Below are 22,131 nucleotides of genomic sequence, written 5' to 3'. Positions count from 1 at the left end.
ATTGCGTCATGCGCGAAGCAACTTCGGCTCCTTCCGCCAAAAGCCCGGTGGCCTAATTATTGTGATCAGTGAAGGGGTGCAGCACATGTTAAAAATATATATATTTTCTTGTTAGGAACCGTGATCGTGAAATGATTTTCTTGCATTTTCGGGCTTTTGTTTTTCGAATCCTGTCGGCTTGAGTCGCCATCTTTTTTTCCGTTGGCGGATCGGCCTCACGTGACGAGCGAGCACCCATTTTGTGGGACTGAGGGAAGCTTCTAGAAAGAGTTGAGCGGCGTTGGCGGCAGCGGTTGGGAGGCTGCGGTTCCCAGCTCGTCTCTTTCACCGATTTTCTTTAGCCGCAACGCGAACTTTTATCGATATAACGTTATTTGCGAAGCGCTTTCAGTTGAAGTATAGCCTTTGTTTATAAAAAATATATATATTCCGAGCAGGATGGAGGTAAGGGATAGAAAGAAGGAATACGAGGTTGTGGGTGGTATTTTTTAAGTGTATAAATTACGAAAGATTTGAATTAAAATCCGTGGTGGTTGAAGAGAAAACGGGTCGTTGCGCTGTGAACGGTAGTTAACTGGAGTCCGTTATCTCTGGGGGGTGGGGAGAGTGAGTAGGTGAAGAGCCGAAGAACAATCTCGTCGCCTCTTTGGAAACGTTGGAGTAACGTTTAGATCATCAACATCGCATTTCCAGGTGGCGCTCCTCGGGTGTTTAGTTTATTGTCGGTTTGCCCACGATATCCAGAGAGCTATTTCCCGTTGTTTCGGGAAGTGCGAATGCTCATAGCATTTCGGGGATTGAGCCCGATCTTTTAATAAACGGTCAACAAGTCTAGTCGCAAACATTCCATATTTACCATGAGTATTTTACAGTCCAGGTTTGAATCTTCTCACCACCAAAAACACACAATGCAACATTGAAGGAAAGTACAGAATTAACACTTAATATGATTTGTAGTTATAAAGCACTTAAGCCGCCCTTGAGGCTTCTGGCTAAAGGAGAGGTGGTAGGGAAGAAACCAAGTTGTGGCTGGTTTGGAGGAGAAAGGGAAGGAGGGTAACTTGAGGTAGGTAGAACTTTTTAGTAAAAGGGAAGCACGGTGGTGCAATGGTTAGAATTGATGCCCCATGGCGCTAAGAACCTGGGTTCGATCTTGGCCCCGGGTCACTGTCTGTGTGGAGTTTGTACATTCTCCCTCTGTGTGGGTCTCACCCCCCACAAGCCAAAAGATGTGCAGGGTTGCCTGTGCTAAATTGCACCTTAATTGAAAAATATAAAACAAAAAAAAAAGTTGAACTACCAAAGCTGAATAGACATGTCGGAGGCAGAGTGCTCCCACATCAAGCATCATCCTACCATTAATTTGCTCCTCACTTGTTCTGTGAGAAATGCTCCACATGAGCACCACTTGCTACTGAAGTTGTTAAATCCATATGGCCAGAGGGCTGAGGTGCCTCTATTACAAAACATGAAATAGGGATTGTTACATTTCCTTGGAACGGCGTTGAAGGCCAAAACTAGAAAAAAATGGAAGTCTACATTTATAATAATAATCACTTATTGTCACAAGTAGGCTTCAAATTAAGTTACTGTGAAAAGCCCCTAGTCGCCACATTCCGGCGCCTGTTCGGGAAGGCTGGTACGGGAATTTATTCTGAGTTATGCTTAGCTTGCCAGGTGTGACTCTGTTAATAACATGTCTGTCTCTTGGGAATTGGGAGCAGAAATTTGCAATTCAGCCCTTTGAGCCTGCTCTGCCATTAAATCAGATCATGGCTGTTATCTTCCTGGTCTCAAATCCACCTCTGCCTGTTCCCATATCCTTTTTAACCTGTTATTTAAAAAAAACAACAAATATATTGATCTTGAAACCATTTCTTGATTCAGACTCCCGCACGATGAGGTAGCGAGTTCCACAAATTCATCACCCTCTGCGAGAAGTAATTCCCTCATCTCAGTTTCAAATCTACTGCCTCTCAACCTATATCTAGATTCCCTGCAGGGGAAACATTCGGTCTACGTTTACTTTATCAATCTCTCTCAGTATTTTATGTACCACGATCAGATCTCCTTCCATTCTTCTAAATGTCAGCGATAAGCCCAAACTTGAATCTCGTACACCGGTTCTTTAGAATCGACAAGCTTTGAGTTCAAGTCCTACTGTATGACTTGAACACAATAATCTTGGTTGACGCTACAGTGCACTACTGAATCTTGGCTAATGCTCCAGTGCAGTACTGAGGGAGTAACCTACTATCGGGACCCCATCTTTTGGATGAGATGTCAAACCACAGCTCTGACTTGCCTCAGTCGGTTGAAAATGATTCCATGTAACTGCTTCAAAAGAGGAGACGCAGGTGTTATTGCTGGTACCCTGGTTGATATTCCTTCATCAACCTCACAAAAACAGATTTTGTTATGGTTACATTTGAGAGCTTACTATTTGCAAATTGGCTGCCTAATTTCCTGCATTACAACAGTGGCTACACAATCAAATGTACTTCATTGGATGTTAAGTGTTTTGGGATATCTGGTGGTCTTGAAACTGCTGAGTGAATTCTAATCTGTAAATTTATCTGACCTATAATGGTTTAAATCTATTTGTCTTTAGCATATCTCTAAATTACTTTATGGTCTTGCAGGATGCAGACCTATCTTAGCGTTGTGCAATGTGGTAAAATGCCACTTGTATATATCTCTCAGACCAGTATGACTTAATGTACCAATGAGACAATCTGATTTTCTTGGATGTGTATAATACTATATTTAACCCTCACAAAGAAATTCCACTCTTGATTGGCTTGCGTTTCCAAGCACCAGTTGGAAAATTGCCAAATCCTAGTCAGTTTCAAAAATATAACTTGACAATTCACATCATATGAACGTTAATCCGTGTTCGAGTTCTCTGATTGATTTAAAAGTCAATGCTTTCCTAATACTTCAAAATAACTATATTTTTTCCGAATCTTTCCTACTGTGTATAAAACAAATGCATATCATAGAATTTACAGTACAGAAGGAAACCATTTGGCCCATTGAGTCTACACCGGCCATTGAAAGAGCACCCTACTTAAACCTACAATCCCACCCTATCCCAGTAACCCCACCTAACTTTTGGACACTTGAGGTAACGTCATGGCCAATCCACCTAACCCGCACATCTTTGGATTGTGGGAGGAAACCGGAACACCCAGAGGAAACCCACGCAGACACGGGAGAACGTGCAGACTACACACAGACAGTGACCCAAGCTGGAATCAAACCAGGGTCCCTGGCACTGTGAAGCAACAATACTAACCACTGTGCTGCCCGTGTGTGGTTACTGTCTCATTCAAATCTGACATAAATGCCTTTTTGGTTTGTTTCTGTAAACAGGTCTGTTTGACTTGTGGGAGTTGTCTCAAGCTGTCCTGCCTACTTGAACAACGAAACATGACAACCCAGGGGCATAACAGTAAATCCCTCAATCTGGACTTGCATAATTTAACGTATACACCTGTATGTAATATGAAGCAAAGAATATGCTGTCAATGATGGCAGTTTGCATTTATATATTGCATGTGAAATACTAAAATGTCCTGACATCGCAGGAGTGTAATCAGACCAAAATTGACACCTTCTCAAAAGATATTAGGACAGGCAACCAAAAACCTGGTCAAAGTGAGATTGTTATGGAGGAGAGAAAGTGAGTTGGGAATTCCAGCATGAGCTTGGATGGCTGCCAGTAATGGGGCAAATGGAGATCCATGAGTGCAAAATTGGAGCTACCAGAGTTATTGGATGGTTGTGGGAAATAACAGATGTGGAGCGACAAGTCTGTGATGGGGTTTTAATGCAGATGAGAAATACATATTTGTGACGGGTGTACTCAGCATCAATACAGGCAAGTGAGGACAGTGATGATGGGTGACAGTCGACAACATAGGCAGCAAAGTTTTGGATGAGATCAAGGCTGGGAGATGGAAGATTGGCTAAGATAGCATGAAATAATTTGGTCTGCAGATAACCAAAGGTGAATGAGATTCTCCGTAACAGATAAACTGAATCAGTGTTGGAAGCAGTGATGCAGGAGTGAATGTTTATGGTGATAGAATATGAGGATGGAAGTTCAACTTGGTGTCAAATAGAAAGCAAACTTTTGAATGGTCTGGTCCAACTTGAGGCTGGGGAGGATAGGTGGTGAGGGAATGAAGTTTGTTGTGGGGCTGAAATTTGCAGCTAATTCAGAACTACATATCAGATGGTATGATCACTCAGGTAATTGAGCATTTAAGGGAGAACTGGATACTTTTGGTGGGATGTGGGTCCTGACTAAAGGTAGCTTAGCAATGTCCTGCATCATTTCTAACTTTGTAGAATTCCTCTGAGATCTCTGGACCTTGGTCCACAATCATAAGGCCAAGTTGAAGCCTTGTAACAGGATGTAAAGGATTTGTTGAAAGGGTTCACAGTGCAGGAAAGAGTCCTCCCTACCTCTGCCATCTTGAGATCAGATAAAGACTTTTGTATGGGAATTTGTTGCGTTTGTTCAGCAATGGGGAAAACATCTGCATATTTCAACAAGTATTCGGCTATCTATCTTCCCAAGGCAGGTAAGAAATCAACACTTATCAAGTACTTCACTGGCCACTCAATGGAGAGAAAATAGTAGACCTTTTGTCAAACATCTTGTAACCCCCAAGTATGCTTTTGCCCCAGAACTAGGTAAAGTCTCCATAGTCCCAGATGACCATCAGCTGTTTTTCTTTTGAGGGGGAGAGCTGACTGGTGATGTAACCTGAGGATCACCACACCTCGGGCAAGATTGAGCAGGTGGGCCTTCATGAGAATCTCTGCTGGGATGGGAAATGAACCTGCGCTGCTCGCCTTGCTCTGCATAAGGCACCAGCTGTCTAGTCAACTGAGCTAAACCGGTCCCCAACTACTGTCCTAGCTTTAGTACTGCAATACCCTCCCCACCTTTGTTGTAACTTTGCAGGTTGTCTTGGTATTAAAGAGAATGAGTACCACATCTAATTAAGCAGTTAAAACTCTTTCTCTCTGCAGAACAGGGATAAGGAACAGTATCGCAAGCTGTTCATAGGTGGCCTTAGCTTTAATACTGCTGAAGATAATTTGAGAGGCCACTTTGAGCAATGGGGAAAGCTTACAGATTGTGTGGTAAGTTTTGAAAACTTGTATGTAAACATGTTGAAATTGTTTTGATTGTCATTTTAAGACTAAATTTGTGTAAGTATTCAAAAAGCCAGAAATGGTCAGTTGCTGCTGTTTTTCTCAACTTGAGCTGTTTTCGCCAAGCATTTGCCAATGTCAAGAGAAGCACAGAGAGCTAGTTGCCTGAAATTGACCTTGTGATGTGCCTATTGCTGATCCTTGCCTACAAGGAAGCACTTGGAAGTGCAACTTCCTCGGCTAGGCTGTTAACTAAACCCTGTCTATCCATGAAGACCACCTAATGCACTGGTGTTGTAGGACAAATATTAGTTCCTTATACTTTATTCAAAAGTGATACAGCATGAAATTACAAGTTACAATATTTCCAGGTAATGAGGGATCCTCAGACCAAGCGATCAAGAGGGTTTGGATTTGTGACATTCTCTACTCCTGAAGAAGTTGACGATGCAATGGCTGCTAGGCCTCATAAAATTGATGGCCGCGTAGTGGAGCCTAAACGAGCAGTCGCAAGAGAAGTGAGTTTTAATGAGGGGAAAACATTGGATTCAATACTTGAATGTTGTGTCATGGTTGTAAATTCCTGCATTTTAAAATAGGAGCAGGAGTAGGCTATTCAGATCTTTGAGCGTATTCTGCCATTCATTATAATCATGTGATCATCCTAGTCTGTTCCTGCCCCCCCCCACCACACACACGCATGTGCACTTATCCTTTAATCCTGTTTCACCCTAAGAGCTATATCTAGCTCCTTGAAAACATACAATATTTTGGCCTCAACTACTTTCTGTGGTAGTGAATTCCACAGCGTCACCACTCTGGGTGAAGACATTTCTTGTCTAGCTCTTAAATGGTCTACCCCATATCTTCAGACTGTGACCCCTGATTCTGGACTCCACACCATTGGGGACATCCTTCCTGCATCAACCCGGTCTAGTCCTGTTAGAATTTGATAGGTTTCTATGAGATCCCCACCTCATTCTTCTGAACACCAGGGAATATAATCCCAACCGACTTTCGTATGTCAGTCCCGCATCTGGTAAACCTTCACTGCACTCCCTCTCGCAAGAAAATTCTTCCTCAGATAAGGAGACCAAAACGGCACGCAAGCTTCCAGGTGCTGTCTCATCAAGGCCATGTATGATTCCAGCAAAGCATACCTGTACTCTCATCCTCACGTAATGAAGGCCAACATACCATTTGCCTTCTTTACCCCTGCTGCACCTGCATGCTTATCTTCGGCGACAAAAAATAATTTCCACCATTTGCCACGGTGGAATTCAAACCAATGTCCCCAGAGCATTAGCCTGAGCCTCTGGATTACTAGTCCAGTGAGATTAGCACTAAACCACCTGCTCCCCTTTGAATTGATTAACAGGAATGTGTAATTATCTAATGTGGGTGTGAACTCATTAATTAGTACTGCTGCCTCACGGCGCTGAGGATCCAGGTTCGACCCCGGCCCTGGGACACTGTGGAGTTTGCACATTCTCTCTGTATTTGTGTGGGTCTCACCCCCGCAACCCAAAGATGTTCAGGCTAGGTGGATTGGCCAAACTAAATTGCCCCTTAATTAGAGAAAAAATAGAATTGGGTACTCTTTATAAAAATAACAAAAATAATAATTTTGGCTTTTCCGGAACCAGGCATACATTGATGCCCCAAAATGTGTTAATTTAAATTAATATTGAGAATAAAATTGACAGTTTCTGTCCCCGATTTTTAGGAATCTGGGAAACCAGGTGCTCACCTGACTGTGAAGAAACTTTTTGTTGGTGGAATAAAAGATGACACTGATGAACATCACCTTAGAGCGTACTTTAAGAACTACGGAAAAATTGAAACCATTGAAGTAATAACAGACCGCCAAAGTGGGAAAAAGAGGGGTTTTGCATTTGTATCTTTTGATGACCATGATCCTGTTGACAAAGTAGTCCGTAAGTAGCTTCCATAACCAGGGCCTGTAGTCGTTTAGCGGTTTCTGCAAAAATAGCATTGTCTATGTTTTTTCTATATAGTGGGAAACCACTGTGAAATCTTTTTATCTGTAATGAGCTCTAGGTAGATTTCCTTGTCGTTGTTTCACCTTGCAGTGAGGTGTTTGCTGATGCCCACATATACACATATATAGTTGAAAGAATCCAGAAGGTTTTCTTTCTGCACAAAGTAATTGGAGATTAGGAAAACATTGTTTGGTCTGAAACAGCCACACCTTGTATTTATAGCACTTTTACATAGAAAAAGCATCGCAAGGTATGTCACAGAAGTGTAATTAGACAAAGTAATTTGTGTAAAGCCGGCAATATTCAGAGACGCAATTAAAAGTCTGGTCAGTAAGGCAGGTACTAAGGAGGCCATGAAGAGGAGGAAGAAGTGGAGTATTTTATGGAGAGAATTCTAGAACCTGGGGCCTAGATGGCTGAAGATATTACCATGGTAGGGCAAAATAAATGAGGAATTCCCAGAAGGTTTGAGGAACACGGGAGTTAAGACCTTGAAGGGATTTAAATGTGAAACGTGAACTTCAAACTTGATATTTTGATGGATAGATAGATAGAACATACAGTGCAGAAAGAGGCCATTCGGCCCATCGAGTCGGCACCAACGCACTTAAACTCTCACTTCCACCATATCCCCGTAACCCAATAACTCCTGCTAACCTTTTATTTTGGTCACTAAGGGCAATTTATCATGGCCAATCCACCTAACCTGCATGTCTTTGGACTGTGGGAGGAAACCGGAGCACCCGGAGGAAACCCACGCAGACACGGGGAGAAAGTGCAGACTCCGCACAGACAGTGGCCCAGCGGGGAATCGAACCTGGGACCCTGGCGCTGTGAAGCCACCGTGCTATTCACTTGTGCTAACGTGCTGCCCAAATTGATTGACACTGAGCACAACAGATGTCGCATAGGAACAGGAATAGGCCATTCAGCCCCTTGATCCCATTCTGCCATTTATTGAGATCATTAACAGCCCTAAGTATCTTTGCTGAACAAAAATGGATTTCAGATTTAAAATTAACAACTATTCTAGCTTTGACTGCTGTTTCTAGGAGAGAGTTCCAAGTTTCTACCACTGTTTGTGTGAAGAAGTACTTCCTAACATGTCTGGTGACGGATCTAGGTCGGATTTCTAGACTATGGAGCCCAGTTTTAAAATCTCCCAACCAGTGGAAATAGTTTCTTTGATCTACCCTGTTGTTCCCCACATGTGCTCTTCAGATGTGACTCACTCCAGATTGTGATACATATCTGCTGAAATTAGAATGTACAGGAGAGCTCTAAATAGCTCTAAACTGACAATTTTAATATTCCACAATGCTTGAGGTTTTGTATAATCCGTTTTTATTTGTGAACATCTATTGGGTCAATATTTGGAGCTGTACAATTTATTTGTTGCTTCAGCGTGTTACTACTGTTATGAATTTTGTTCCAGTTCAAAAGTATCATTATGTTAATGGACACAATGCAGAAGTAAGAAAAGCTTTGTCTCGTCAAGAAATAATGGATGCACAAAGTAACAGGTCAGGACGTGGAGGTATGTAATATAAACAAGTCAAGATATTTTGGACCATAACATTTCTTAACGATTTTGTACTAAACTTAAAAAAATCTTTCACCTGAAAATTGCTTAAAATTGTGAAATTTCAAAAGATGCTGGTTTGATCCGAAATGTAGTTGTGATAATACTTGTATGCACTAAGATCATGATTCAGAATGTTCTGATAAAGTATAACCTTTCCTAATTTCATGAAGACTCCTCTCAGTAACATTACTTCCAATTTGAACGCTTCACTATTGTTAATGACAGGTGGTGGCTTTAGAGGAGACTCTCGTTCAAGTGGCAATTTTCCTTTGGGACGTGCAGGAAACTTTGGCAGCAGCCCTAGTAAGCTATGGACATTTTACTGGCTAAATTTAACTAAATTCATTTTTTTTTTAATGATAGTTAAACAATCTTTTTCTGTTGCAGATGGATATGGGGGTGGTCGTGGTTTTGGTGATGGTCCTGGTTTCAATGGTTATGGTGGAGGCGGTACGTTTTTTTAAAAACTGTTTTTACTCTTGCATTGTTTCTCTTCCAATTATCTCTCTTCCCCCAACCTTCTCTGAAGTTGTTAATTTCTGGTTAATAGTACCATAGATTTCTCCTTAATTGGTCCAAAGCTCCCAAAGTGAATCAGGTACCTTGGAATTCAGGTACATTTTCTGAAAATGCATGTTTGGGGAGTAGCCATAATGGCTGATGGAATTTCACATTTTGTTCAAGGCAAATAGAGTGAAGAAGTAGTAAATTTATGCAAATCTTCAGTCTGGATTGAAGCACTTTGTGCAGTTTTGGGAGCCCTATATAAAATGTTAAACTAGTTCCATCAGGATGATAAAGAAAGGAAAACTTAAGGACACCTGAATAAGGTGTTATAGACGCCTGGCAGCCCTCAACAATAGCTAAGAGATTGAACCAGATGCCTAACCTTGCTAAGTTTCAAGATGGTGCAGATAGATCGATTTGTTCTGGGAGTGTTAAACAATAAATAGGGCGTGGTTACTTTATAAATAAGCTTTATTAAAACAAAAGAAAATATACAATATTTAAACTCTTAAACTTCAACTCATGCACTGACAGGTTTAGTTTTTTAACCTTGACAGTAATTCCCATCAAACACCAGTTTTCATGAAAATCCAGCTCTCGTTCTACTTACACATACAGGCAAAGGCAACACTTGCATTTAGGAAGCAATCTATCTTCTGTTAGGGACATTCGTTCCAAACCTTTTTCCAAAGCCGCCTCATTGTAACTTTTTTTCTTTACCTCCTCGGTGGCTGCTTACATCCTTCTTCCTCTGCCTGTTCTAAATTTATTCTGATTCTTTCTCGCTCTGTCTCTCTCTCTCTAAGCTCCGTCCAGTTCTTAAAACAAAGGTCCTCCTCTGGGATGTCCAGACGAGAACTTATCAACTGTCATTTGGACTGCTTGATTGTTTATTCCCATTTACCCAAAAGACCAGAGCTATCCCATTAATATGCAACTAACTTGTCATTCACGGACAAATGAGTCATTAGACTCTAATGATATAAAGGCTTATCAAACAAGGTTGCCCTGAATTACAATGGATCTTCAGTAGATTGTCCAGGCTGAACCAGGGTATACTGGCAACGAGATTATGTATGAATGGGACAAGGTAACTCAGGCTGTGGGCGTATCCCTCTGAGTCTGTTGCTAGCAGTCTTTTTTATCAGTCCGTTTAACCCACAAATTGCCTGCTACATTTTGGACCCCATTTCTGGACCCAAGTTCCTAAAATATCCTTATCATGATAAGGTAAGACCGTTTAATAAGTATTACTGACAAGAGGGCATCTTCTCACTTGAGGGTGGAGCAATATTGGGAGAACATGCTTTACTCTTAAGATTGTCGGACCATGGAATTTTATCACACATAGTGAGCAAGGCTGAGAGATCATTAAAGCGCATGGGATTGGGGATAGTGTATTGAGATGGATAGAAAACTGGCAGACAGGAACCAAAGAGTAGAAATTAACGGGTCTTTTCAAATTGGCAGGCAGTGACTAATGGGGTACCACAGGGATTGGTGCTAGGACCCCAGCTAGTCACATATATTAACCCCAAAGATATATGGAAAATCTATTTGAATACTAGAGTACGCTTTTTCTCATTGAAATACGCAAAGGCAATCAGTTGATTTGCATGCAGCATCCCAAAATGCATTATTTAGTTTCCTTGGCATCAAGGCCCCACACTGAGGCCCCGCCCCCTCCCTCCACCACACACACTAACAGCTGAGACATCGAAGTACCTGGATTTTATTGGGATTTTAAAAATCACGTCGAGGGAGGGTGGACTACAGTAAGTTGACTCAACACTAGCTCTATCACTGATCTTTCTATTTAAAGAAAAAGTGCTGGAAATACTTGGGTCAGGCAGCATCAATGAGGAGAGAAGCAGAGTTAACATTTCAGAATTGTTGAAAGGTCATTAATCTGAAATTTTAATTCTACTTTCAATACTGATGGAGTGCAGCTGAAAATACATTGCACGTTATTAAGTTTCAGCAGGATTCAGTTCATAAATCCCTTTTTGTTTTACTTATGGCAACTGCGCTTTTTGCTATGAGCATGAAACAAAATGCTGAAAAAGTAAACCTGAATCATCATGCATCTATTTAACCATATCTTCTGCTTTCTACTTTTTGTGGTCATTCTTTTCTTTGTGCTCTTTTACCTTCAATTAAGTTAAGCATTCAGGACAATTTTGAAGTTCATGTAAAAAGGCAAATGTTTTGTTCACATTATTTGTTCTTGGATTTACTGAATGTTTGAAACTTAATTTGAAAACACTCATGATGATGTACATGTATGAAGCATTGGATTTACATTTTCCATTTGTGTTTTAGATTTGTGCAATAAAGGTGTAACGCTACACTTCAGATTGGTGGGCATTTTCCCGTTGAAATGTAAATCCAGATTTTACTGCCAAAATACTGATTTTTGGTATCTGGAATAATGATTTCTGTTGGGAAAGGTTGGCCGCTCTGAATTAGGCAATTGAGTTGGAAGATTTGTCATGATAACGAAGGGCAGAATGACCATCTATTTTTACCATGTTTCTATTGCATTTTAAAGGGAGAATTAGATAACCAATAGAGGAAAATATAGAAATAGAATATTGATTAATCATGATTGCCGCAGAAAAAAATCTAACATGGTGGGCTAAATGGCTGCCTCTGATGTAGTAAACTTGTACTTTCACAGTCCCTGCAGAAAGACTTTTTAAAATGATTTTTGAGTACCCAATTTTTTTTTTCCCAATTAAGAGACAATTTAGCATGGTCAAGTCACCTACCCTGCACATCTTTGGGTTGTGGGGGTGCGACCCACCCAGACATGTGGAGAACGTGCAAACTCTACACGGACAGTGATCTGGGGCCGGGATCGCACCCGGGTCTTCAGTGCCATGAGGCAGCAGTGCTAAGCACTGTGCCACCGTGTCACCTTTGATGCTCAATTACTTCCAACTCCCGATTGGCAGAGCCTGAAGACCTTTTGGGTATGCAAGGTCATTCTGAGGATAAATGTACTTAGCCATCAAGGGGTTACTTAATATCAGGCAGAAGTGAAGAACAGTTGGGCAGCACGGTGGCACAGTGATTTAGCCTTGCAGCCTCACGGTGCCTAGGTCCCAGGTTCAATCCTGGCACTGGGTCACTGTCCGTGTGGAGTTTGCACATTCTCCCCGTGTTTGCGTGGGTTTTGCCCCCACAACGCAAAAATGTGCAGGCTAGGTTGATTGGCCACACTAAATTTAAAAAAATGAATTGGGTTCATTAAATTTATTTTTAAAAAAGTGAAGTTAATGTCGAAGTAACAACACCAGGACCTAAAATATGCATAAATAAGTAAAAACTGAAGATAACCGTTGGTATAGGCAATCTTTAGTTGAGTTGCTTTTTAAAATAAATTTAGAGCACGCAATTCTTTTTTACAATTTAAGGGGCAATTTAGCGTGGCCAATTCACCTACCCTGCACATATTTTTGGGTTGTTGGAGTGAGACCGACACAGACAAGGGGAGAATGTGGAAATTCCACAGTGACCCGGGACCGGAATCGAACTCTGGTTATCGGCACCATGAGGCAGCAGTGCTAACCAGTGAGCCACTGTCCTACCCTAATTGAATTGCTTAACCATTTTGACTTGGTTAGGAATATTTGAAGAGTAATGATATTCTTTGCAAATAAGTGGTGGAATAGATTCTCATAATCTTCCATGTTCTGTTCAGATTGAATTGAGACTATATGATATTGCACTTCACAAAAGGATATTTGGAAACTTCAGTTTATGCACTTTGTGGTTTTGTGATGCAGGTTTTTTACAATTTTGAATTATGTTCCATGACTTGAATTTGGAAAGAAGTTTCCAGTTGAGTAATAGTGATAGGCTTTTGCTGATTTGAAAGTCCAAAGGAAAAGTACAAATATGGTTAACTAGAGAAACTAAGTACAGTATTAGATTAGAAGAAGAGATTTATAAAATTGCCAAGAACAGTACGCCTGAGGATCAAGATTATAAAATTCAGCAAGTATGACCAAGAGACTGCTGTTTTCTCACAGTATGTTGCCCCATGACAATGGCATCCAAAAAGCACGGCGTTAATTTTGGACAGCATGGTCGCACAGTGGTTACGTCTGTTGCTTCACAGCGCCAGAGTCCTGGGTTTGATTCCTGCTTGGGCCACTGTCTGTGTGGAGTCTGCATGTTCTCCCCGTGTCTGCGTGGGTTCCTCCGGGTACTCCGGTTTCCTCCCACAAGTCCCGAAAGACGTGCTGGTAAGTGAATTGGACATTCTGAATTCTCCGTCTGTGTACCCGAACATGTGCCGGCATGTGGTGACTAGGGGATTTTCGCAGTAACTTAATTGCAGCATTAATGTAAGCCTATTTGTGACAATAAAGAATATTTATTTATTTATTTGCATGTACGCTGATGACACCCAACTCTATCTCCCCATCACCTCTCTTGGCTCCTCTCTTGCTAAATAGACTGTTTATCTTACATTCTTTACTGCATGAGCAGAACTTTCCTCTAATTAAATATTGGGAAGACTAAAAGCCCTTGTTTCAGTTCCCACTCCAATCTCAGGTCCCTACCTACCAATTACATTTTTTTGGTGGTCGTCTTGAGGTTCAGCCAGCCTGTTTGTAACCTTGGTGTCACATTTAGCCTCAGTCAGCTTCCAACCATGTAATGATCCATCATTGCACTGTTTATTATCACCTCTGTAATATTGCCTAACTTTGTTATCTTTTTTTTTGACATTTTTCTATTTTTATTTGCAAATTGTACTGGTTCACAAAGATCTAAAATACTCCTCAATGCGTCTCCTTTTAAGGGGACTCTCTGAATTGTCAGTTTGTTGGGCATTCCCATGTCGGAGCCATTCCCAGTGTCGGAGCCAGTGCTCAGCTGAGAATTAAGGCAGACATCATCAGCTGATGCAAGCAGAAGAGCTTCATCATCTGCGCCTTCAGCATCAGAAAATGCTGTTTGGAAAAAGTCAACCATTTTGGCCTGCCTTGGGCCCTGGTGAAAATAACTTGTGGTTTCAGTCTCTGAAAAGTTGTTTTCTGACAGACCGGCCTGTCCAAGAAACTTCACCTTTTCCTGAATTATGGGCCAGAGATGATAATCCGCAGTGCCTCTGGCCACCAAGTAATGAATATCCACACAGTTTGTCTGGCCGATGCGATGAACTCTATCTTCAGCCTGAAAGAGGATACCAGGATTCCAGAATAGCTCAGCCATAACCACGAGATCAGCGGAGGAGAGGGTCAAGCCCATGTTGGCGGCAGTGATGGACAACACCGCTACACAGCGTGTTTCAGCAAACTGGAAACGGTCACACAAAGACTGACGATGAGAGGAGGAAGTGGAGCCGTCAATACGGATAAATGCAACTCCTTTGTCTCTCAGAGTTGCACACAATGCGTCCAGAACCAGCCGATGATGCCCAAACACCAGGAACTTGTCCCGGCCACTCTCCAGCAGGTCACTCACATACTCTATTATTCATCGGACTTTGGCCTCCGCTGTGCGATTGTAGAAAAGCAGCAAAGCCTCCTTTTCTCGTTTTGTTTTGTGGTCTTTGGTCATCTCTTTGGCTGCTGCTTCCAATGCTGCTCTGGCCTTCACACTCACAGCCTCTGGCTCGACAAGCACCACCTTACGCCGTTTGGCTGGCAGCTGCGACAGAACATCCGATTTCAGCCGTCTAATCATCGGTGACTCCAGAAGCAGGAGGCGGAGTTCCAGCAGGTTGGAAGATCCCGAATAATCCCATCCCCAGGGAAACTGTTTTGCAGCACAGTAACGCAGCCCAAATTCATGGAAGTTGGAGAAGAGTTTGGCTGGAGCAAGGTGATCTGACTGTACAGCTCAGCTGGTCTGGACATGGCCGGCGTTCCAGACAGAAGAATAAGTCTCTTTGCAGCCTGGAGGAAGGGACGAGCAGCTTTACATCGGGCAGTCTTCATGTTCTTCAGAAAATGAGATTCATCGACGATGATGACCTGGAAGTGTCTCTCCACCTGATGATACTGACGTTGGAGGATGAAAATCGATCTTTCCCTGTCAGCACCACATCAATAGCCTCTGTCTCTAGAGAAGGCAGCCGTTGGCTGAAAGCACAGCTCTCTGTAATCCTCCAACAGGAAACTCCACTTTCTCGTTTTCATATTGTAATACCTGGATTCCGCCTGTTTGAAGACTTTCAGAACCTCTTCATGATAACCAATCTCTACCTCACAACGGGACCTCGAGAGGAGTCCAAATCGCCCCTGTATCACTGCACCCGGCTTCTTCCAGTTCCTTCCCAACATCATCAGTTGGTTTACAGTCAGTGTTGAATTGGTTTTTCTCTTAGCTTTTGGCGATGAACTGGTGGCACTGACCATCTCTGGATCTGGCATTCCACTCAGAGGCTTTAATGCAGCTCCAGGAACATGCTTCACCTGCTCCATTAAGTTGCTGTAATCGTCCAAACTGAAGTTCCACATCTTGGTGGCCATATCAAAATTCCTACTTGGGATGGTTTTAAAGACCGACAGCAGTTCTGCATTGTATCCAATCTCCACCTGGAAGCGGCCCTCAGAGTGCTTCACACAGCTACCTGAGGAATTATTCCTCCAGTTACTGACTGGGCTTCCAGCTGCACTGGAATGGCTTTTCCATGATTGGCTAGCGATATTCCCAGGAATCACCGGGTTTGTACAAGGCCGAGGTTCCCGCTCAGATCTGTAAAATGGCAGCATGTTCATTTCTTCAGTTAGAATGGGTGGAATGCCATTGGCATTGGAGAGAGTTTGTGCTGAACAGGTGGTGGCTTGGGTGTTCCCATTGTCCAGAGGAAGTCGGCTTTCAGTAGCAGTGTCAAGAGCAGCCTTCTGCTGACCAACACGTTCACTTTGCTGCACCGGTCCACGGTGACTGTGAGTTGGAGGGAACCGCAATCCATTGTGGTGATTGAATTGGGATGCAGAGTTCCCGGGAGTGAGTGCTTGCTGCCGCTGTAACGCTAACCTCTCCGCTCGCCTGGCCACTGCCTTCAGTCGATTTTCTTCAATCTGTCGCTTCTGATCCTCAGTCAGGCTCGTTGACATTCTCCCTTGTTCCTTCAAATAGCATTAGCGCCACGAAGATTAAACCATTGCACTACAGTCCGCAATGAAGAAACAACAAGGAAACAAATATTATGACTATGAGAGAGTTTGGAAATGATTAATGAATCATCAGCTGAATACCAGGCTGCACTGTGCCACTGGACACCTTCGCCCTGGGGGGGGGGGGGGGGGGGGGAAGGAGAAGACCCTCGCCGTGGGGGGAGGGGAAGAGAAGAGACCCTCGTCCTGGGGGGGGGAGGGGGGGGACCCTCGTCCTTTTGTGGGGGGGGGGAGACCCTCGTCCTGGATGGGGGGGGGGGGAGACCCTCGTCCTGGATGGGGGGGGGGGAAGAGAGACCCTCGTCCTGGGGGGGATCTATTTCAGCTCGCGTGCTTCTAGAATTAACTGTTCCAATACACTCATGCTGGATCTCTTGCATTCTACCTACCATAAAATCGACATCAGCTGAAACTGTTGACATGTCTTAACTTGTACCAATTTGCATTCACATATCACCTGTGTTTGCTGACTTACATTGGCGACTTTTGGTCAAGCAGTGTCTTGATTTTAAAATGCTCATCCTTGTTTTCAAATGCCTTCATTGTCTCGCCTCTTCCCATATCTAATCTCCAGGCCCACAACCCTTGAGATACCTGCACTCATCTAATTCTGGCGTGTGTATTGGTGATGTTAATCACTCCACCATTGGTGACTTCACTTTCACTTGCCAAGGCCTTATGGCCTGGATTACCCTCCCGATACCTTTCTGCTTTCCACCTCACTTTAGTACTTTACAATGCTCCGTAAAAACTCTGATCGCTTCAAGCTTTTTGTTTTCTGACGTAACGTCTTGTGTGACTTGCTGTTGTATTTTGTTTTATAATGATCCTGTGAAGCTCATTGGGAAATTATTTTGCATTATAGATGCATTCTAAATACTGAAACTGGTAAGGAAAGCTAGTAAATTATATTAAACTAGCATTTCTACATGGTAGAAGAGATAAACATTCCAGAAATAGTGGTGAATCAAGGATTTAAGGAAAAATTAATCTTAAGGATATTATAGGTAGTACTGTAGTTAATCAGAAGAAGATGGCAGATCCCCATAACTGATGGCCTATATATCCAAGGGTTGTAAAAAGGGTAGCGACAAAGCTAGTGAATACATTGATTTTGATCTTCCAGAATTCTTTAGACTTGAATGGTTTCTAGATTTGAATGTAGCTAATGTAGCCTCCCTTCAATAAAAGAGTCTGTGTGGAGTTTGCACATTCTCCCCATGTTGCGTGGGTTTTTCCCCCACACCCAAAAGATGTGCAGGGTAGGTGGATTGGTCACGCTAAATTGCCTCTTTTAATTTGAAAAAATGAATTGGGTACTCTAAATTTAAAAAAAGAGGGTGGGCCAGTTAGACTGGCATTAGTTGTTGGAAAAAATGCTAAAATATAGGATATATTGGGGCATGATAACAGGGCAATTAGAAAATCATAATGGGTTGAACAGCGTGAACACAAATTTATGAAAATGCAATGTTTTACAAGTCTTCTAATGTATTTTAAGACTACAACAATAATAATTGCTTATTGTCACAAGTAGGCTTCAATGAAGTTACTGTGAAAAGCTCCTAGTCGCCACATTCCAGCACCTATTGAACCCACGCTGCTGGCATTGTTCTGCATTACAAGCCAGCTGTTTAGCCCACTGTGCTAAATGCAGAACAATATCAGCAGCGCGGGTTCAATTCCCGTACCGGCCTCCCCAAACAGGCGCCGGAGATGTGGCGACTAGGGGCTTTTCAACTTCATTGAAGCCGACTTGTGACAAGAAATTATTATTATTATTCATGTGTTGTCAAGATGCCTCTTAAATGTTGCTATCGTACCTGCTTCCACCACCTCCCCTGGCAGCGAGCTCCAGGCACTCGCTACCCTCTGTTTAAAAAAAACTTGCATATCTCTAAACTTTACCCGTTGTACTTTAAACCTGTCTCCCATAGTAATTGACTTTTCCACCCTTAAAAAAGCTTCAGATTTTCCACTCTTCATGCCACTCATAATTTTGTTAACTACAATCGGGTCGCCCTCAACCTCCATCGTTCCAGTGAAAACAATCCGAGTTTATCCACCCTCTCCTCATAGCTAATATTCTCCAGACCAGGCAACAACCCGATAAACCTCTTCTGTACCCTCTCCCAAGCCTCCATCCACATCCTTCTGGTAGTGTGGTGACCAGAATTGTACGCAATATTTCAAGTGTGGCCTAACTAAGGTTCTGTATAGCTGCAGCATGTTTTCCCAAATCAATGCCCCGACCGATGAAGGCAAGCATGCCATATGGCTTATTGACTACCTTATCACCTGTGTTGCAATTTTCAGTGGTCTGTGGACACATACAGCCAGATCTCCCTGCATGTCAATACTCCTGAGGATTCTACCATTTGCCATATATTTCCCACCTGTATTAGGATGGATAATGGGAAACCACTGGATGTAGTATGTTTGAATTTTCAAGAAATGTTCAACAAAGTGCCTCAACGTTATTACATAAAATTGGAGCTTGTGAGATTGGTAGTAAAACATTAGTGTGCGTTGAGGATTGGTTATCGGAGAACAGAATAGTTTTTTCGGTTAGCAAGCTGTAACTAGTGGGGTGCTTAAAGGATCAGTGCAATTTACAACCTAGCAGTGACTTAAATGAGACTGCGTGTAATATATCCGAACTTGCTAACAATGATTCTGGCTTCGGGCGACTGTCTGTGTGGAGTTTGCACTTTCTCCCCATGACTGCGTGTGTTACCTCCTGATGCTCTGGTTTCCTCCCACAGTCGAAAGATGTGCAGGTTAGATAGGTTGGTCATTCTAAATTGCCCCTTAGTGTCCAAAAGGTTAGGTTGGGTTACGGGTATAGGGTGGAAGTGTGGGCTGAAGCAGGGTGCTCTTTCCAAGGGTTGGTGCAGACTTGATGGGCTAAATGGCCTCCTTCTGCACTGTAAATTCTATGATTCCATGAAAAGTAAGCTGTGAAGAAATTGTTAAGGATTTAGATAGGTTAATTGAATGGACAGAATGTGGCAGATATAATGTAAAATAAGGAAATGTGAAGTTGGCCATTTTAGCAGGTAAAATAGAGGATATTTTAAATGAGAGATTGGGAAATGCAGATATTTAGAGGGGTCTGTATATTCTTGTACATGAATCTCGGAAAGTTAACGTGTAGGTAAAGCAAATAGTTGGGAAAGCAAAAGGTGTGATGACCTTTATTACAAATGAATTGAAATATAAGATTAGAGAAGTCTTTCTGAAATTGTGCAGGATCTTGGTGAGGCCACACTTGGATTACTTTGCATTGTTTTGGTCTCCCTGCCTAAGGAAGGATGTACTTAGCCTTCGAGAGAATGGACCAAAGATTTGAGATTGGTTCCTGAGATAAAGGATTGTTTTAAGACAATGGGTGAAATTCTCCCATGCCCCCTTCCAGCGGGTTCACCTCCAGTGGGTTCACTGGTGGGCAAGGGGGAAAACTTTTCAGGAGTCAACTATTGGTTTGATGCCAGCGTGAATTTTCAGCAGGATCTTTTGCTGCTGCTGCCCACCATCGTGGATCGGGAAACCTGCTGGCCTGCATGAAATAATTTGTATCCTACTAATAGGTTGCAGATGCAGGTCTGACTGGAATATTGCCCCCACACCTAATTCTCTGAAGCCAGCAAGAAAATATGCTGCATTCTGGAATTCTGCCCAATATTCTTTAGAGTATGAAAGACTGAGAGGTGGTAATACTGAAGCACATTATTCTTAAGAGACTTGAGAGGGTAGATACTGAGAAACAATTTTCACTGGCTGTGGAATTTAGAACATATGGTCACAGTCTTAGAATAAAGCGTTGGCCATTTAAGACTGAGATGAGGAAAAATATCTTCAATGAGAGCAGCAGGGTAGCATGGTGGTTAGCATAAATGCTTCACAGCTCCAGGGTCCCAGGTTTGATTCCCGGCTGGGTCACTGTCTGTGTGGAGTCTGCACGTCCTCCCCCTGTGTGCGTGGGTTTCCTCCGGGTGCTCCGGTTTCCTCCCACAGTCCAAAGATGTGCGGGTTAGGTGGATTGGACATGCTAAATTGCCCGTAGTGTCCTAATAAAAGTAAGGTTAGGGGGGGTTGTTGGGTTACGGGTATAGGGTGGATACGTGGGTTTGAGTAGGGTGATCATGGCTCGGCACAACATTGAGGGCCGAAGGGCCTGTTCTGTGCTGTACTGTTCTATGATGTGGAGATGCCGGCGTTCACCTGAAGAAGGAGCCGTGCTCCGAAAGCTCGTGTTTGAAACAAACCTGTTGGACTTTAACCTGGTGTTGTAAGACTTCTTACTGTACTGTTCTATGTTCTAGAGGATTGTAAACCGTGGGACTTTGCTTTAGAAAGCTGTAGTGATCAATTATTGAGTATATTCAAATCAGCGCTTAATAGATTTTTGGTTACTAAGGGAATCAAGAGGTGGGTAATAGTGCAAATGGTGTAATTGAAGTAGAAGATTGGCCAAGATATTGCATGGCAGAGCAAACTTTTGACAAATGGCCTGTTCCTATTTCTTATGCTCTACGTGTGATCTGATCTGCAAGATGTCAAACTGGAAGACCTGTACTTCGTTCAGATGCATGGTTTCATCTACTTGTTGAGCACCAAGTCACTCTTCCAGGCTTGATCAAACTTGCAACTTTGTAAAGCTTACAAACAAATTTACCAGCTAAATGAAGAATAAAGGGATTAAGGGTTATGGTGTTCAGGCCGGAAAGTGGAGCTGAGTCCACAAAAGATCATCCATGATCTCATTGAATGGCGGAGCAGGCTCAAGGGGCCATATGGCCTACTCCTGCTCCTAGTTCTTTATGTTCTTATGATCTCAGAATTACATGTAAAATAGCTACATTTTATGCATTTGTGCCTTTGTCTTTTTAATTCCTGCTTTCAAACATCTCCATTTCCCGGAGTTCCTTCGGGACTTTGTTTAATGAACAGATTTAGCTCTGAGACTGATGTATCACTTGGGTTCCCATACCATTCTTAGATAATTGGACTGAATCAGGCGAGCTTTTCATGTGTGTTTTCTGTTTTAAGGTAACTTTGGAAGCTCAAGCTTTAGTGGAGGCTTTGGTGGAAGCCCTAGTGGTGGATTTGGCAACCATGGTGGGGGCTATGATGGAGGTGGAAATTATGGTGGTGAGTACTTTGTTACTGAGAAATGTAAAAAAAAATTAATGAATTAATGTGATATAACGGAGCTACATTATGACAATTACTATGGCGTTTCATGCAATGTGGTGCAGAACCTTCAGCACAGGATAGTAATGAGGTGTAGTAATTGCTGTTTATTGTTGAATACAAATTCCAAAAATGTAATGTGGCTTCCTAAATGTGGCTGAAATTTAGCATTGTCAGCGAGGCTGGAGACACAGTGTAGAAAGGGAATCGAGTTGAAGCAAGAGTTAACCCTGGATCATTTTTACTCGTTTGGCGGCCAATTATGAGATGTATGAGAACGGGCCTGGAGTGAACTTAATTGAGGAGAAAAAATAATACACTCAAACAAAAATCGAAGGATTCCTACAATCGAGATACCAACTGAGCTGTTCCACTAAGAACTTCCATAAAGTTTGAATGTGTGAAATTTGGGCCTGTTGCAAGTTATCTGCCTTCCCTTACGCATTCTTATACTATTTAAATTAGTGCAATGCTGGTTGAAATAGATCCTTGTTTACTTGAAGTTACTGCAAGTCACTTTCTTACT

General features: G+C 42.5%; 1 protein-coding gene across 9 annotated transcripts in view; it reads left to right on the top strand.

Moving 5' to 3' along the window:
• Positions 1-240: 240 nt before the first annotated feature.
• Positions 241-22,131, top strand: part of LOC119966057 (heterogeneous nuclear ribonucleoproteins A2/B1-like) — a 36,301-nt gene continuing 14,410 nt past the window's right edge. For 4 of the 9 annotated variants that reach the window (XM_038797246.1, XM_038797245.1, XM_038797241.1 and 1 more), the window contains exons 1-8: positions 242-444; positions 5,047-5,160; positions 5,544-5,690; positions 6,899-7,109; positions 8,611-8,712; positions 8,986-9,063; positions 9,148-9,210; positions 21,462-21,563. In XM_038797246.1, the coding sequence (XP_038653174.1) occupies positions 439-444; positions 5,047-5,160; positions 5,544-5,690; positions 6,899-7,109; positions 8,611-8,712; positions 8,986-9,063; positions 9,148-9,210; positions 21,462-21,563 (823 nt within the window). In that variant the 5' untranslated portion in view covers positions 242-438. Of the gene's footprint in view, positions 445-4,745; positions 4,813-5,046; positions 5,161-5,543; positions 5,691-6,898; positions 7,110-8,610; positions 8,713-8,985; positions 9,064-9,147; positions 9,211-21,461; positions 21,564-22,131 lie in introns of those variants that run through there. The other 5 variants (XM_038797239.1, XM_038797238.1, XM_038797242.1 and 2 more) reach the window with 4 other exon arrangements.

Source organism: Scyliorhinus canicula, chromosome 5 (genome assembly GCF_902713615.1).
Source record: "Scyliorhinus canicula chromosome 5, sScyCan1.1, whole genome shotgun sequence".
NCBI classification, from domain to species: Eukaryota; Metazoa; Chordata; class Chondrichthyes; order Carcharhiniformes; family Scyliorhinidae; genus Scyliorhinus; species Scyliorhinus canicula.
Note: the sequence above shows the minus strand (reverse complement) of the source record. Positions and strands in the feature narration are given on the sequence as shown.